This window comes from Lithobates pipiens, unplaced genomic scaffold (assembly GCF_037356315.1).
Source record: "Lithobates pipiens isolate NorthernLeopardFrog02 unplaced genomic scaffold, aLitPip1_a1.2 Scaffold_8, whole genome shotgun sequence".
Lineage (NCBI taxonomy): Eukaryota > Metazoa > Chordata > Amphibia > Anura > Ranidae > Lithobates > Lithobates pipiens.
Genome location: NW_027507903.1, coordinates 288,539,300 through 288,555,138, shown reverse-complemented (window position 1 = coordinate 288,555,138; position 15,839 = coordinate 288,539,300). Strand labels below are relative to the sequence as shown.

General features: G+C 44.1%; 1 protein-coding gene across 7 annotated transcripts in view; it reads left to right on the top strand.

The window, feature by feature from the left end:
• BRD8 (bromodomain containing 8) overlaps positions 1-15,839 on the top strand; it is a 58,982-nt gene that overhangs the window by 8,933 nt on the left and 34,210 nt on the right. For all 7 annotated transcript variants that reach the window (XM_077472362.1, XM_077472360.1, XM_077472365.1 and 4 more), the window contains exons 3-7: positions 2,475-2,544; positions 9,691-9,740; positions 10,692-10,814; positions 13,366-13,446; positions 13,538-13,602. In XM_077472362.1, the coding sequence (XP_077328488.1) occupies positions 2,475-2,544; positions 9,691-9,740; positions 10,692-10,814; positions 13,366-13,446; positions 13,538-13,602 (389 nt within the window). The remainder of the gene's footprint in view (positions 1-2,474; positions 2,545-9,690; positions 9,741-10,691; positions 10,815-13,365; positions 13,447-13,537; positions 13,603-15,839) is intronic.

The following is a 15,839-nucleotide window of genomic DNA, read 5'->3' as shown; positions in this document are numbered from 1 at the left end:
GGGGGACAGTGACGGGGGGGGGGTAGTGCTGTCACACACTGTAGGGAGACAGTGACGGGGGGGGGTAGTGCTGTCACACACTGTAGGGGGACAGTGACGGGGGAGTGGTGCTGTCACACACTGCAGGGGGGCAGTGACTGGGGGGGGAGTGGTGCTGTCACACACTGCAGGGGGGCAGTGACTGGGGGGGGAGTGGTGCTGTCACACACTGCAGGGGGGCAGTGACTGGGGGGGGGGGAGTGGTGCTGTCACACACTGCAGGGGGGCAGTGACTGGGGGGGGGGAGTGGTGCTGTCACACACTGCAGGGGGGCAGTGACTGGGGGGGGGAGTGGTGCTGTCACACACTGCAGGGGGGCAGTGACTGGGGGGGGGGGAGTGGTGCTGTCACACACTGCAGGGGGGCAGTGACTGGGGGGGGGGTAGTGCTGTCACACACTGTAGGGAGACAGTGACGGGGGGGGGGGGTAGTGCTGTCACACACTGTAGGGGGACAGTGACGGGGGAGTGGTGCTGTCACACACTGCAGGGGGGCAGTGACTGGGGGGGGAGTGGTGCTGTCACACACTGCAGGGGGGCAGTGACTGGGGGGGGGAGTGGTGCTGTCACACACTGCAGGGGGGCAGTGACTGGGGGGGGGAGTGGTGCTGTCACACACTGCAGGGGGGCAGTGACTGGGGGGGGGAGTGGTGCTGTCACACACTGCAGGGGGGCAGTGACTGGGGGGGGGGGGAGTGGTGCTGTCACACACTGCAGGGGGGCAGTGACTGGGGGGGGGGAGTGGTGCTGTCACACACTGCAGGGGGGCAGTGACTGGGGGGGGGGAGTGGTGCTGTCACACACTGCAGGGGGGCAGTGACTGGGGGGGGGGAGTGGTGCTGTCACACACTGCAGGGGGGCAGTGACTGGGGGGGGGGAGTGGTGCTGTCACACACTGCAGGGGGGCAGTGACTGGGGGGGGGAGTGGTGCTGTCACACACTGCAGGGGGGCAGTGACTGGGGGGGGGAGTGGTGCTGTTACTGCAGGGGGGGGCAGTGACTGGGGGGGAGTGGTGCATGTCACACACTGCAGGGGGGCAGTGACTGGGGGGGGAGTGGTGCTGTCACACACTGCAGGGGGGCAGTGACTGGGGGGGGGAGGTGGGTGCTGTCACACACTGCAGGGGGGCAGTGACTGGGGGGGGGGAGTGGTGCTGTCACACACTGCAGGGGGGCAGTGACTGGGGGGGGGAGTGGTGCTGTCACACACTGCAGGGGGGCAGTGACTGGGAGGGAGTGGTGCTGTCACACACTGCAGGGGGGCAGTGACTGGGGGGAGTGGTGCTGTCACACACTGTAGGGGGACAGTGACTGGGGGGGGGGGTAGTGCTGTCACACACTGTAGGGGGACAGTGACTGGGTGGGTAGTGCTGCCACACACTGCAGGGGGACAGTGACTGGGGGGTTCCTGTCACACACTGCATGGAGCACAGTGACTGGGGGGAGGGGGGTGGCTGTCACATACTGCAGGGGGACAGTGACTGGGGGGGGGGGGCTTCCTGTCACACACTATAGGGGGAGGGCGGATGGTGCTGTCACACGCTACTGGGGCATAGTGACTGGGGGAGGGTGGATGGTGCTGTCGCACACTGGCAGGGGAAAGTAGGTAGAACGAAAGAAGATTGTACCGTTAGATTGTAATATGTGTGGTGAGCATAAAACAAAACATAAGCTTTTTGACTAATATATATATATATATAAAATGCTCTTTTCAAAACATGCACAAATGTGAATAAATCTAAAGTAGTCAGACATCACTGCTGCGTGGTGGTTGTCAGAGCCCCTTATACAGACATTACTGGTTCCAGCCTTACTGCTGGGGAATTATAGACCACTTTTCAATTATTTATATTCAAACCTGAAGTCCAGACAGATATAAAAGGCACAACTGCAAGATATATATATATATATATATATATATATATATTATATATTAATGCAAGTAGTGTTCGTACCTGAATTTGACCTGGTATCAGCCTGCTGGAGTGTGAGAGGAACAAGGAGTCAATCCGTTGATGTGCTGTCAAACAGCAGATTTGTATGAGAAGAAAGAGAGATGAGTGCGTCGTTGTTCTGGTTCTCCTTTCACTGTCCCCTGACGGGCAGGGGCGGGTTCAGAAGATGGCTCAAAGAAAGTGGTTGAATGTAGCAGCACAAGCCTGATCATTGCGACTGTCAGGAACACCAGGGATTTCACACAGAGAACAGGATTCTCTTTTTCATATGGTACAGCAGGCACATATCAGAATATGAAATGTTGGGTTTACATATTCTTTAAATAAAATGTTTCCAAAATGGAGTTCGGCTACAAAAGTGTAACGTTCTCCATAGCTGTCTTCATGTGATTCTGTTGAAGTTAATAGATCAGATTCTTGACTTTCAAAAAAACAAAAATGCACAGAAATAGTAGAATATGTTCCTATGTTTATGTTTTAGGGTGTCTGTAAGCCGCGCCATCAAACCATTTGCAGAACCAGGGCGCCCTCCTGATTGGTTCTCCCAAAAAGTAAGTACATGAATGTGTATAAATTACGTTTTGTTGTTATCCAAATTGCAATTTCTACTGGGAGCTGTTGTCTTTTAACTTTGTATACAGTAGCAAATGGAAAACCCCTGTCAGTTCATTTTTGTCTGTCTGTGTCCCGCTGAAAATATTTCTGTTCACTTCCTGTACTAGAGATGCAACAGGGAATGAGAAGATAACTCTCCAAACTTTGAGGGCTTCCAATCTTGAACAGTTGTTACTGGACCATTTGATCACTTTGGATAATTTATCCACACCTTTTGCTCTGGTGACAACTAGTTTTAGCTCCCTTTCTGTCTCCATGAAAATTGTCACCAGGACAGATAGAGGGATCAGTCGCCCTAAAGGGGAAACACAGTAGAGGGGTTCAATCCTTCCCCACAATCTAAAACTAAAAAAAAATATATAGGGACCAATTTTAACAATCGCATTTTTTGGGGGGAAATTGTCAGTGGCTACAATTAACAACACTGGAATGTTTTTACACGTTATTATAAATTGTAGATAATGTGATTCTCTTTAACTATAAAAAACAAACATGCCATACTTACCTGCTCTGTGTAGTGGTTTTGCACAGAGCAGCCCAGATCCTCCTCTCCTCGGGTCCATCTTTGGCACTCCTGGCTTCTTCCTTCTGTTGAGTGCCCTCACAGCATGTGGCTTGCTATGGAGGCACCCGAGTCGAGCCAAAACTCCATGTGTTTATTCAGACATGGAGCCCCAGACAAGGCCCACTCCCTTTCTCTCCTCATTAGTTGACTGACTTTGACAGCAGTGGGAGCCACTGGCTGTTTCAGCCAGTAAAGAGGGGAGTCCCGGACAGCCAAGTTTCTCGTGCAAGATCACTGGATCTAGATGGGACTCAGGTAAGTATCAGGGAGGCTGAGGGGCGCTGCTGCACAGAGAATGCTTTTTATCTTAGGGCATAGAATGCATTAAAGGGGTTGTAAACCCTTGCCGTTTTTTAACCTTAATGCGTTCTATGCATTAAGGAGAAAAACATTTTTTGATGCAGCAGCCCCTCTTATACTTGTACCTGAGCCCACAAAATTTGTGTGATGGGAACAAACACACCTGCTCCGGACTGTGTCTCATGTCCTGATGTCTCATGGTGCGGGGGGAATGGGCCAAGTCGGCAGTCATGTCAGACGCAAATGCTGGACTCAGGAGCGTAGCCGCAAGGTAACCCCTTCAGTAGAGTACTTCTCCTAGGGGGTTATCTAACGTGGGGAGGATCCGCGAGGGCTGCGTGGGGGGACCCCAGAACAGGTGGATTGGGGCCACTCTGTGCAAAACGAGCTGCACAGTGGAGGTAAGTATAACATGTTTGTTATTTAAAAAAAAAAAAAAAACTGACCCTTACAATCACTTTAGGATTAAAAAACCTTCTGCCTTTACAACTACTTTTACCACTTCAGCCCCGGAATATTTTGGCTGCTGAATGACCAGGCCATTTTTTTGCGACTGGGCACTGTGTCGCTTTAACTGACAATCACGTGGGCATGCAATGATATACCCAAATAAATTGATGTTCCTTTTTTTCCCACAAATGGAACTCTTTTGGTGGTATTTGATCGCCTCTGCAGTTTTTTTTTTTTTTTTTTTTTTTTTTTTTTTTTTTTGTGCTATAAACAAAAAAAAAAGGGACAATTTTGAAAAAACACAATATTTTTTACTTTTTGCTATAATATCCCCATTTATTTTTTTTTTAAAGCAAATTTTTTCTCAGTTTTGGCCGATATGTATTCTACATATTTTTGATAAAAAAAAAATCGCAATAAGCATATATTGGTTAGCACAAAAGTTATAGCATCTACAAAATAGGGGATAGAATTATAGCATTTTTATTATTTCAATTTGTTACTAGTAATGGCGGCGATCTGCAATTTATTTATTTTTTTTTAATCGCGACTGCAACATAATGCAGACACATCGGACACTTTTGACACATTTTGGGACCATTGGCATTTATACAGCAATCAAGTGCTATAGAAATGTCACTGGCAAGGAAGGAGTTAACACTAAGGGGCGATCAAGGGGTTAACTGTGTTCCCTGTTGGTTTTCTAACTGTAGGGGGAGGGGACTGACCTAGAGAAAGTGACGGATCGTGGTTCCTAGCTTATAGGAACTCACGATCTGTCACGCCTCACAGAACAGGGATTTGTGTGTTTACATACACTCGTCCCTGCTCTGCCTCTTGTGCCTGCGGTCACTCATGGCCCACGGTCATCGTGACCATTGACCACGAGCAGGGCCGTCTTTAATTTTGATTGTGCCCTGGGCAAACATTTCTTGGGGCCCCCCCTCCATTCTGAGACATACAAAAAATAGCAGGTAGACTCAAAATCAGATTACTGCAGCAGATCACGCAGTGATTGCAATTGTTTGCCAGAGGTTCAGCCTATCCTTACTGCTCGCTGGCTGGTTGCTAGAGGTTACAACACATAATTTCTGCTTGCCGATTGGTTGCTAAAGGTTAATGCACATCATTACCACTTACTGATTGGCTGCTAGAGATTAAAGCAGATCACTACTGTTCGCTGATTGGTTGCTACAGGCTAATACACATCATTACCTCTCACTGAGCAGTGGAGCAATCCTAAATAATTGAGCAAGTAAAGGGGCACATTAATACACATACTACAGGAGAGGTTCCGAGACTGCGGACATACCGCAGGAGAGGTTCCGAGACTGCGGACATACCGCAGGAGAGGTTCCGAGACTGCGGACATACCGCAGGAGAGGTTCCGAGACTGCGGACATACCGCAGGAGAGGTTCCGAGACTGCGGACATACCGCAGGAGAGGTTCCGAGACTGCGGACATACCGCAGGAGAGGTTCCGAGACTGCGGACATACCCGCAGGAGAGGTTCCGAGACTGCGGACATACCGCAGGAGAGGTTCCGAGACTGCGGACATACCGCAGGAGAGGTTCCGAGACTGCGGACATACCGCAGGAGAGGTTCCGAGACTGCGGACATACCGCAGGAGAGGTTCCCGAGACTGCGGACATGCTACAGGTGATGGTCAGAGAACTTTTAGCAACGCACAGCTTGACAGTTGAATAAACACAGCTCAGGTTTAAGCCACACTACATACATTTAGAGGTATGTGGGCGGGGCTTCCATTCTCTGATCTCACTACAACAGCCGGAGCTCCACTGATGCTTTGTAGGGGGCCCCGTTACCCGTGAATTGGGGCCCCGATGAAGGTTTTGCAGAGTGCACAGAGGACACGGGAGGTTGTATTCCTGTGCTAGCCAGCTGGGAGGGGGCGGGGCCGGGAGCTCCGCTGACGCTTTGACCCCGCCCCCGTGCAGCCTGTATGCTTGGAACAGAGCGGCTGTAGTGAGAGCCAGTGATCGGGGGCCGGGAGCTCCACTGGCTCTCACTACAGCTGTTCTGAGCATACAGGCTGCACGGGGGCGGGGTCAGAGCGTCAGTGGCGCCCCCTCTCAGCTGGCTAGCACGGGAATACAGCCTCCTGTCCCGTGTCCTCTGCGCACTCTGCAAAACCTTCATTGGGGCCCCAATTTGCGGGTAGCAGTGCGGGCACCCTACAAACTTGGGCCCAGGGCAGGTGCCCCGTTCGCCCTGCGCTAAAGACGGCCCTGACCACGAGCATTGGCACCCCCACTGTGCAGTGGCACAAGCACACCTGCTATCCCGCGAGCCGAGGTATAGCTATGATGGCTCGCGGGATCATGCCGACCTGCTGCGGTAAAATGACAGCAGCTGGTCGGCAAGTGGTTAAAGGCTAAGTTCACTTTTTTTTTTTTTTTTTTTTTTAAATAAATTCCAGCTTCCTTATGCACCAATATAGCACTTTTTGAAAAAAAAAAAAAAAAAGGCTTTCTATAAAATCTACAGACACTTACCTCACTGCCCTACATCCATGATTCAAAACATATCTATTGCTTCTGTCTTACGTCCTCACAGACTTTAGGTCATGACACAGGAAGGAGTTGACCAGCCCACCTCATTAGCACACACCCTGCATTATCCACCCTTCCACTCCCAGCTGCACATTTTTAACATTAAATACAATCAATCAGTGATCACCCTTCTCACTAAATACATAATCAGACTGCATTGTGTATGGCCATCTTCATACAAGTACATAGGAGGACAGAAACCCCATCACATCTCTGCATAGCGGGAACTTGATTGCATCTAGGTCTGAAACAACTAATTGATTGTAAAAATAGTAATTGATAAATTTCATAATCGATTAATCGGCCAGTAACATAATGGGGCTAAAAAAAACTAAAATGAGCCCTTTATAGTACAAAAAGAGCTACTGTAGATCTCTACTGTAAATATTACTTTCAAATTGGCCAAAAAAACGCAAATCACAGCAAAATCATGTGCGCAAAATTCAAAATGTACAGCAAAAAGCACTGCAGAAACAGATCAAGAGAAAGCTGCATATGTGTGTACCGAGCCTTATGCTGGCCACACGGATCAAGTTTCAGACGAAAAATCTTTGTACATTCGTTGAATGAAAGAATGTTGTTTGAAATTTTTGCTTGTTTTTAACATTCTGTTTTTAAAATGAATGTAATTTCTGAACGTAAACCACATACACTGTTTGAAAATTCCTTTGACCAAGAAGTTTTCTATTTCTAAATTTTCCCGTCACTGTGGTTGAAATTGAACGTCGATTTGGCCCCATTAATGATTAGAAAATCAAATGAACGGTCTTCAAAAAAAATGTAATTTTAAGCAAGACATTGTTTTTTTGTCTTCTTCCTTCTTCCTTCTTTCTTCTTTCTTCTTTCTTCTTCCCAGATTAACCCTTTAATAGTATATACAGTATATCTCTTCTGTCTGTTATTCTCAGAGTGGATTAGAGATTTTGCTCCCTAATCATATAGCAGGTTATTTATATTTACCACTGCATAGAGATATTTAAAAATAAATTGCCTTTTTTTTAAAAACGTTACATATTAACAAAATTTTACAGCACACAATTTTTTTAAGGTTATTAACCGATTAATTGAAACAATAATCGACCAACTAATCGATTATGAAAATAATCTTTAGTTGCAGCCCTAATTGCATTTCATTTAAAAAAAAACGTGCAGCTGGGAGTGGGAGGGTGGATGATGCTGAGTGTGTGTGCTAATGAGGTGAGCTGGTCAACTCCTTCCTGTGTTGTAACCTACAGTCTGTGAGGATGCAAGACAGAAGCAATAGATAAGTTTTGAATCAGGGATGTAGGACAGTAAGGTACGAGTTTGTAGATTTTATGGAAATATTTGATATTTTTGCAAAAAAAAAGTACATGAATGCTATATTGGTACATAAGGGAGCAGGAGTTTAGAAGGGGAAAAAAAGGTAAACTTGCCTTTAAGGCTCGGTTCACACAGGGGGCGATGCGAGGCGACACGACTTGCCTCGCCGCGACTTCAGCGGCTACTTGCAAATGACTTCTGTATAGAAGTCAATGCAAGTCGCCCCGAGGTCGCCCAAAAGTAGTACAGGAACCTTTTTTCTGAGTCGGAGCGACTCGAGTCGCTCCTCTAAGAACGGTTCCATTGTACTGAACGGGGGCGACTTGTCAGGTCGCGGCACGGCAAGTCGTGTCGCCCCCTGTGTGAACCGGCCCAAAGTGTATTTATTTACAGTTTTTAGGGTGAAACACTGCTTATGTCAGATTTCTGTTACGCAGTGCAAATAACCACCCCACATTAAGGCTACTTTCACTCTGGCAGAGAGGGCAGTAGTGGTAAGGGGGGGGGGGGGGGGGAGGCGAAAAAAGGGTTAAAAGCGCCTCTGCTGAATCGCTTTGCAGGTGCTTTGCCAGCGCTAGCCATTGATTTTAATGGCAGGGGCAGTTTAGGAGTGGTGTACACACCTCCCCAAGGATGCTGCTTGCAGGACTTTTTTTTTTTCTTTTTTTTTTTTCCTGTCCTTCAACCGCACCGCCCTAGTGTAAAAGCACTTGGGCTTTCACACGGGCCGCAGAAGAGGCAGTTTACAGGTGCTATTTTTAGTGCAAAAATGCCTCCATGTTGAAGTGGCCTTACATACATTATGCCTTGCATTAACCTGTATTGCAATAAAGGGTATTTAAACGTGAAAACAAAAATATAATATATTGCAGCTTACCAGCCCTGATGTGATGGCTGCATTCGTTTTCACTTTTGAAGATAAGAACATTTTCAGCAAGTACAAGTGTTGATCTTGCCAGAAATCTTCCTTTTTAAGTAAAAAAAACAAAACAAAAAAACACAGAATCCCCTCTAGAAGTAAACTACTAGTTTCAGCAATCCACCATGGAACGAAGGTGAATAGAAGTAGATATGTTTTAAAGTCCAATCTCCTCCCTTTTTTTATTTTATTTTATTTTTCTTTTTTTTGCCCCGGGGGGGGGGGGAGGGGGGGTTAAGGTTTATTTTGTACTTTACAAGAGGAGGGGTGCAAGGAGACTATGTAATAAATTGTATAATTGGCTCCCTTCATTAGTTGTATAAATGTATATGTATAAAGTGTCAAAAATAAAAATAAAGAATATATATAAAAAAAAAAAAAAAATGTTTTAAAGTCCAGACTGTGTGACAACCATATCTGCCCCCAGATACATTTGAAAAATGAGTAAAGGCAAAAGGGACACCAATTCTGTTATTCAGAGGATCACCTGGTGCAAATACAGAGGGGGGTAAAAAAAACTAGAAAAGAAAAACAGTTAAACTGCAGTACAATACTTTTTTTTTTTTTTTTTTTTTTTTTTACTGAGATTTAAGGCAGGACATTTATTTGAATACGTTGCCATTGCACCCCAACACAGTAAAAAACTCACATACTACTTTTCGTTTTATGGGCACAGTGTGCCACAGTGAATGGTTATGTGTTGTGTTGCAATGCAGTTGATTAGACGCCGCATTGGTGTGCCATTTTAAAATACTAGCCACGGTACGAGCTTTTCAGTAATTTGGTGAAACTCATGTTTTACAGTAAGATATGAATCTGAATGAGGCCCTTAGTCAAGTATATTGTTGAAAGTGATTTATGTGATTTAATATTTTCTTTTTAGTTCACTGTTATTATTACCATGGTCTTATTGTGGTTTTGATCTGTAAGTTGTTTTTAAGTATTCATTACACCCAATTTTGTGTTGTGTAGCATTGTGCCTCGCAGTATTCAGAGCTTTTGGAGACCACAGAGACCCCAAAGTGAGTATATATTTTTCTTCTGTCACATTAAAGAAAGCCTTATGCGGCAAGAAATGAAAGGACTGTCCTCACCCGTGTGATCTTTGAGAATGAATTATTTCATAGTACATGCAGCTAGGGAGGTCAGTGAGATCTTATTTTTAGATCTCCTTTAAACACAGCATACAAAAACCGTGTTAATACCTTAGGACTGCATAGGGGACTAAAGGGTACACTCCTATACCTAATAAACTGTGAAATCGGGATAGTGTTGATATAAACAAGAAAAAAATGAGTTGGAAAATTTTTAGAATTGGTTTGTATCTAGATTCAGTCTGTGGACCGACTACAGTAAATTGTAAAAAAAAATAGCTTGTATCTAAACTCAATGTGTAAACTGACTGCAAAAAAAAATCGCAGGAAAGTAAAGACTTCTTCAAGATTACAATTTATTTTGGAAATTTCAATGCTCATACCTGGAAAGCAACAAAACTAGACAAGTCTTATACTATCTTTTAAACAACACATTTAACCCTTTTACTGCCCAGTCCATACATCGCATGGACCTGATATCTGCTAGGGTTGCTTTTACAAGAAATCTGACATTGAGATAAAAAAAAAACAATACCGAGATGATGGCTGCAGCGTATACTGATATAACCACTCAAAGTCCAGTGACTTACGGGTACGTTGCTGGTCAGCAAAGAGGTTAAAATGTGTTACTGCTTGCTTTGGGTCGCTATAGTCTGGGTACTGGTTCCGTGACTGGAATAAACTAGGGCTAACCTGGCAATTACATTTCTTTAGGTATTCATAGGCTAGTACTGTTTATTGGCGTTATTCGAATTTCAAATGTTTAAATTTCTCAGTAGCAAAAGGTTTAATTATGTAACCCTAGCCTAATGGTTTTATTTGGCTCTGTTGGGTAGAGGTTGACAGGATTACTAGTCATCTTACGTTTTTCATTTCTAGACGGAAAAGAGGGGAACGAGGAGAGGTTGTGGAGACCGTAGAAGATGTAATTGTACGGAAACTGACAGCGGAAAGAATTGAGGAACTGAAAAAGTTGATAAAAGACACGCAGGAGAAATACAGGTGTTCTTTTTTAATGTTTTTAAACCTGTTTTTAACCTTTCATGTAAATATACAGTGCCTTGAAAAAGTATCCATACCTCTTGAAACTTTCCTAATTTTGTCATGTTACAACCAAAAACATAAATGTATTTTATTGGGATTTCATGATATAGACCAACACAAAGTGGCACGTAATTGTGAAGTGGAAGGAAAATGAGAAATGGTTTTCAATTTTTTTTTTTTTTTTTATTATTATTTTTTTTTTTTTTTTTACAAATATCTGAAAAATGGGGCATGCATTTGTATTTAACCCCCTTTACTCTGATACCCTTAACTAAAATCTAGTCGAACCAACCAATTGCCTTCAGATTGCCTTTATTAATTACTAAATAGAGTCCACCTTTTGTGTAATTTAATTGCAGAATAAATACAGCTGTTCTGTGAAGCCCTCAAGGTTTGTTAGAGACAGGTCAGGGATAAAGTTGTGGAAAAGTAGGGTTAGGTTATAAAAAAAATATCCCAAGCTTTGAACATCTCATGGAGCACTATTCAATCCATCATCCTTAAATGGAAAGAATGTAGCACTGCAAACCTACCAAGACATGGCCGTCCACCTAACCTGACAGGCCGGGCAAGGAGAGCATTAATCAGAGAAGCAGCCAAGAGGCCCATGGTAACTCTAAAGGAGCTGCAGAGAGCCGCAGCTCAGGTGGCAGAAACTGTCTACAGGACAAATATTAGTCCTGCACTCCATAAATTTTAGCGTTTATGGATGAGTGGCAAGAAGAAAGACATTGTTGAAAGAAAGCTATAAGAAGTCACGTTTGCTTTTTTGCGAGAAGCCATGTGGGGGACACAGCAAACATGTGGAAGAAGGTGCTCTGGTCAGATGAGACCAAATTTAACTTTTTGGTCTAAAAGCAAAACTCTATGTGTAGCGGAAAACTGATGCTGCACGTTTCCCTGAACACACCATCCCCATCATCATCATGAAACATGGTGGTGTCAGCATCGTGTTGTGGGGATGCTTTTCTTCAGCCAGGACAGGGAAGCTGGTCAGAGTTAATGGGCAGATGGATCGAGCAAAATACAGGGCAATCTTAGAAAAAAAACTGTTGGAGTCTGTAAAAGTCTTGAGACTGGGGCGGAGGTTCACCTACCAGCAGGACAACAACCCTAAACATACAGCCAGAGCTACAATGAAATGATTTGGATCAAAGCATATTCATGTGTTAGAATGGCCCAGGCAAAGTCCAGACTGTAATCCGATTAAGAATCTGTGGCAAGACTGAAAATTGCTGTTCAGATGCTCTCCACCAAATCTGAAGAGATGGAGGTATTTTGCAAAGAAGAATAGTGAAAAAAATTCACTCTCTATATGTGCAAAGCTGGTAGAGACATCCCCAAAAATACTTTTAGCACACTTTTCACATATTTATTTCTAAAAAATGTTCAAAACCATTTTCCTTCCACTTCACAATTATGTGCCAATTGTGCTGGTCTTATCACATAAAATCTGGAGTTGGAGGCTCATCTTGTTTCCACAAAGTAGGGATAGGAGTTCAGGCAGCTTTTACTGTATTAAAAATAAATAATTATTTTTAGGATTCGAGAAGAATAAAGTTCTGATGGTGAAGGAAGAAGGCTGGCCCTTTGGAGGATGTCTGGGTGATAAGTTATACTTCATCCTAGAAATTACTGTGTTTGGGGCAAGACCAGAAAATGTGCAGGATGTCTCCCAGGGATGACATTGATCTGATGGGTTTGGGATGATAAAAAGTGATATTTGAAGGGGACTTGTTCCATCTCATGACAAGCTTGCTATCTGCTGCTTATGGATGACATGAAGGACAAGGGGTTGAGAGGTTTAGTCTGTTCTTCAGGGGTGAAGTGAATTTGTAGGTCTTGTTCCCACTCAAAAGGCAGTGGTTGGTCTCCATTTTCCTGAAGGTCTTTTAGAGGAAAATAAATTATCCTGCTTAGTTCAAATGGCGTACAAGGGGATAGAAAGGCCAGTCAAAGCTAGATGTTTTGGCGAAATAATTTAGAGGAGAGCTAGTTGTCCCCACCGACATTGACCTAGGGCAGTGATGGCAAACCTTGGCACTCCAGATGTTTTGGAACTACATTTCCCATGATGCTCATGCACTCTGCAGTGTAGTGGAGCATCATGGGAAATGTAGTTCCAAAACATCTGGGGTGCCAAGGTTCGCCATCACTGACCTAGGGGGGACAAACTTGGTGTCAGCAGAAGGCATAGGAAGGCCACCATGGTTGATCGATGAAGTGCACCTATGTTAATATATTGCATCTTTCTATCTAGCTGTATTTCTTTTCCACACCAGATTTCATTGATCAATTGATCATCATTGATGTGATCTCTGTAACCGACTTGTTCGATGAGTCTTGTCTGTTATTGAATTTCATTGATAACCTTGTGTAATGCTACCCCCACCTATTTCCTGTTTTTTTTTCCCTATACAGCACAATTAATTATGGGGCTAAAATACTGTAAAGGTAAAAATTGAGCTAATATATCCATGTCCCTAATAATGCTGTTCACCCTTATTAGGAAGTTGAAAAAGGAAGCCGAACTGATTCAGAGTGGCCACATGGACAGCAAACTTGAAGAACTGTGGAATGATATTGTGGTGTAAGATGCACCCCCCCCCCCCCCACCCCTTACATTTTGTACATTGTTGTCATTGGCCTCAAGTGACCACAGTGAAATCTTTGTCTTCTAGCAAGAAGAAACAAGAGGAAGAGGAAGCGGAGCTGAAGAGAAAGGCTACAGATGCTGCTTACCAAGGTTAATGAGTTATTATTTCATTTAGACACCATAACAAAATAACATGCATTACTGCCAAGGGTACCTGCTTTGCCAGTCCATAGATCAGCAATCAATAACAATTGGGGAACTGAATCCTGGAAAGCCTTGCTGCTCTCAGAACCAGCGGGACACCGGAAACTTAAAAAGAAAAAAAGAGTGCACCGACTCCTAGTGTTTTGACCTTTATTAAAGCAGAAGTAAACCCATTGATTATTAATAGTTTCAAAAAACAGTTACGTTCCCGGCAAGTTAGAAATGCTAACTGTCACATCGGTTGTGCTCTCAACCATACTGTCAAACCATCCAATGGCTGGTGTAATAACTGGTCACATGTGCAGCATTATGGCAGTTGGAGATTAAACAGAGACCAAGATGGTAGCTTCCTTGGCTGAAACCGATAAGAGGGTTTACTTCCTCTATAAGTGGATAAAATACACGTAAAATTGCATTCACAATTGTAGGCATCTATGAGACATGTCATCCAATGTATGGGCGCTCTAAATACCTCTTTCCTCTCCTCACTGTCCGAATGATAGTTCAGCCATCAGCTCCCAAGTTGGCTGCACCATAGACCTGCACTAACACAAGCTGTCACACCACAAACTCACAGCGGGGTAGGGGAGCATTCCTAGCTGCCCGGGGCTGACACTGCGTACAGAATCATGTGGATGGGAGGATTAGCGATGGGTGGATACCTTGTAAAGTGAGTGACATAACGTTGCTATGACAACACATATCGGAGGGCATAGCCTCCTTCAATGGACTTGAAAAAGGAGGCCCCGCTCTCTGAAACATGTTGTCACAGCAACAGTGTGTCACTCACTTGACAGTGTCTCCATCCATCGCTGATTCCCCAGCTGATCCTCCCATGGTGCTGTACTCTGTGCTTGGAACGCTCCCCTGCCTCCCTGTGAGCTTGTGGTATGACAGCTTGTGTAAGTGCGGGTCCAATGTGAAGCCCAATTGGGATCCAATGGCTGAACTGTCATTCGAACAATGAAGAGAGGAAAGGGGTGTTTACAGCGTGATGCCGATATATTGGATTACATGCCTCGTGCCTACAATTGTGAGTGCAATTTTTACTTGTATTTTATCCATTTTAATAAAGATTACTGCACTAGGAGTCGGTGCATGCTTTTCTTTTTGTATAATTAAATTTAACCTGTCCATTTACTGTATTTTGTTAGTCATAGCCATATTGGTGTTGTCCTGAGGAGGTTTGTGTGTCATTAACTTTGTGAAGAGTCTCTTAAGAGATCTATCCCTTACCATTTGTCCTTGACAAAAACAATATACAATTCACCTGGATGCATGAAGTAATTTGATATATATCTCTATATCACAGTTTTACAACTGCATGCCAAAGTTGCAAATTGGTATCAGTGTTGGGATCTATTTTACCTTCATCATGAAGGGATTAAGGTCTAAAGCCAGGAAGACTGGGTCTTTTTGTGATGAGACGCATTTTTTTTTTTTTTCCCTTTTCAACAAGGTTGTCTTAAGGTTTTATATCTGCACTGTGGGTAGCAGATGGAAAGACTTGGTCCTACAGATCTCATAACTCTGTTCAGTTAACTGTTTTTGTGTGTGTCATTTGCATGACATCATGCATGACCCAAAGAAGTGTCCTTAGTCTTACACTAAACTATATCCAGTTAGCAAATGGTCTATATTGCCACATCTGGGCTGGTTAGTCTGTTAATTTGAAGGGTAAAAACATTTTTAAAGCATATACAGTTGCCACACAGGCCAAATTGTAATTTAAGTGAACCTTATTTAAAAAAAAAAAAAAAATAAATGCACATCTTTTTGCCGGTAAAATTATAATTTTTATTTCTTTTTGCTAGGAGCCTGGAAAGCATTGCCCCTGTGATCAACAGATTGTGGGTGCCATGCAGAACTCCTGCTGGCTTGTCAATGTATCTGTCTGCTCGTACCTCATACAAGAAGGCAGTTACATACTCACAGGAAGAGACAATGAACTACATAGGGCGCTAAACAGCTCCCTGGAAGTTAACCTGACAGCTACAAAGTCTGTCGGTACTTGTAGTTTTCCATTCGCAGAACTCTGTGAATGAACGATGCGGCTGCATTTTTTTTTAAATGGTGAGAGCGAGCAGGGGGAGAGGATCCCCTGCTTGCGGTTCCTAGATTCACTGTATCTGGGAGATGCTGCAGGAGTGGCAACGTGTTTATATGTTCCACCCTTAAACATG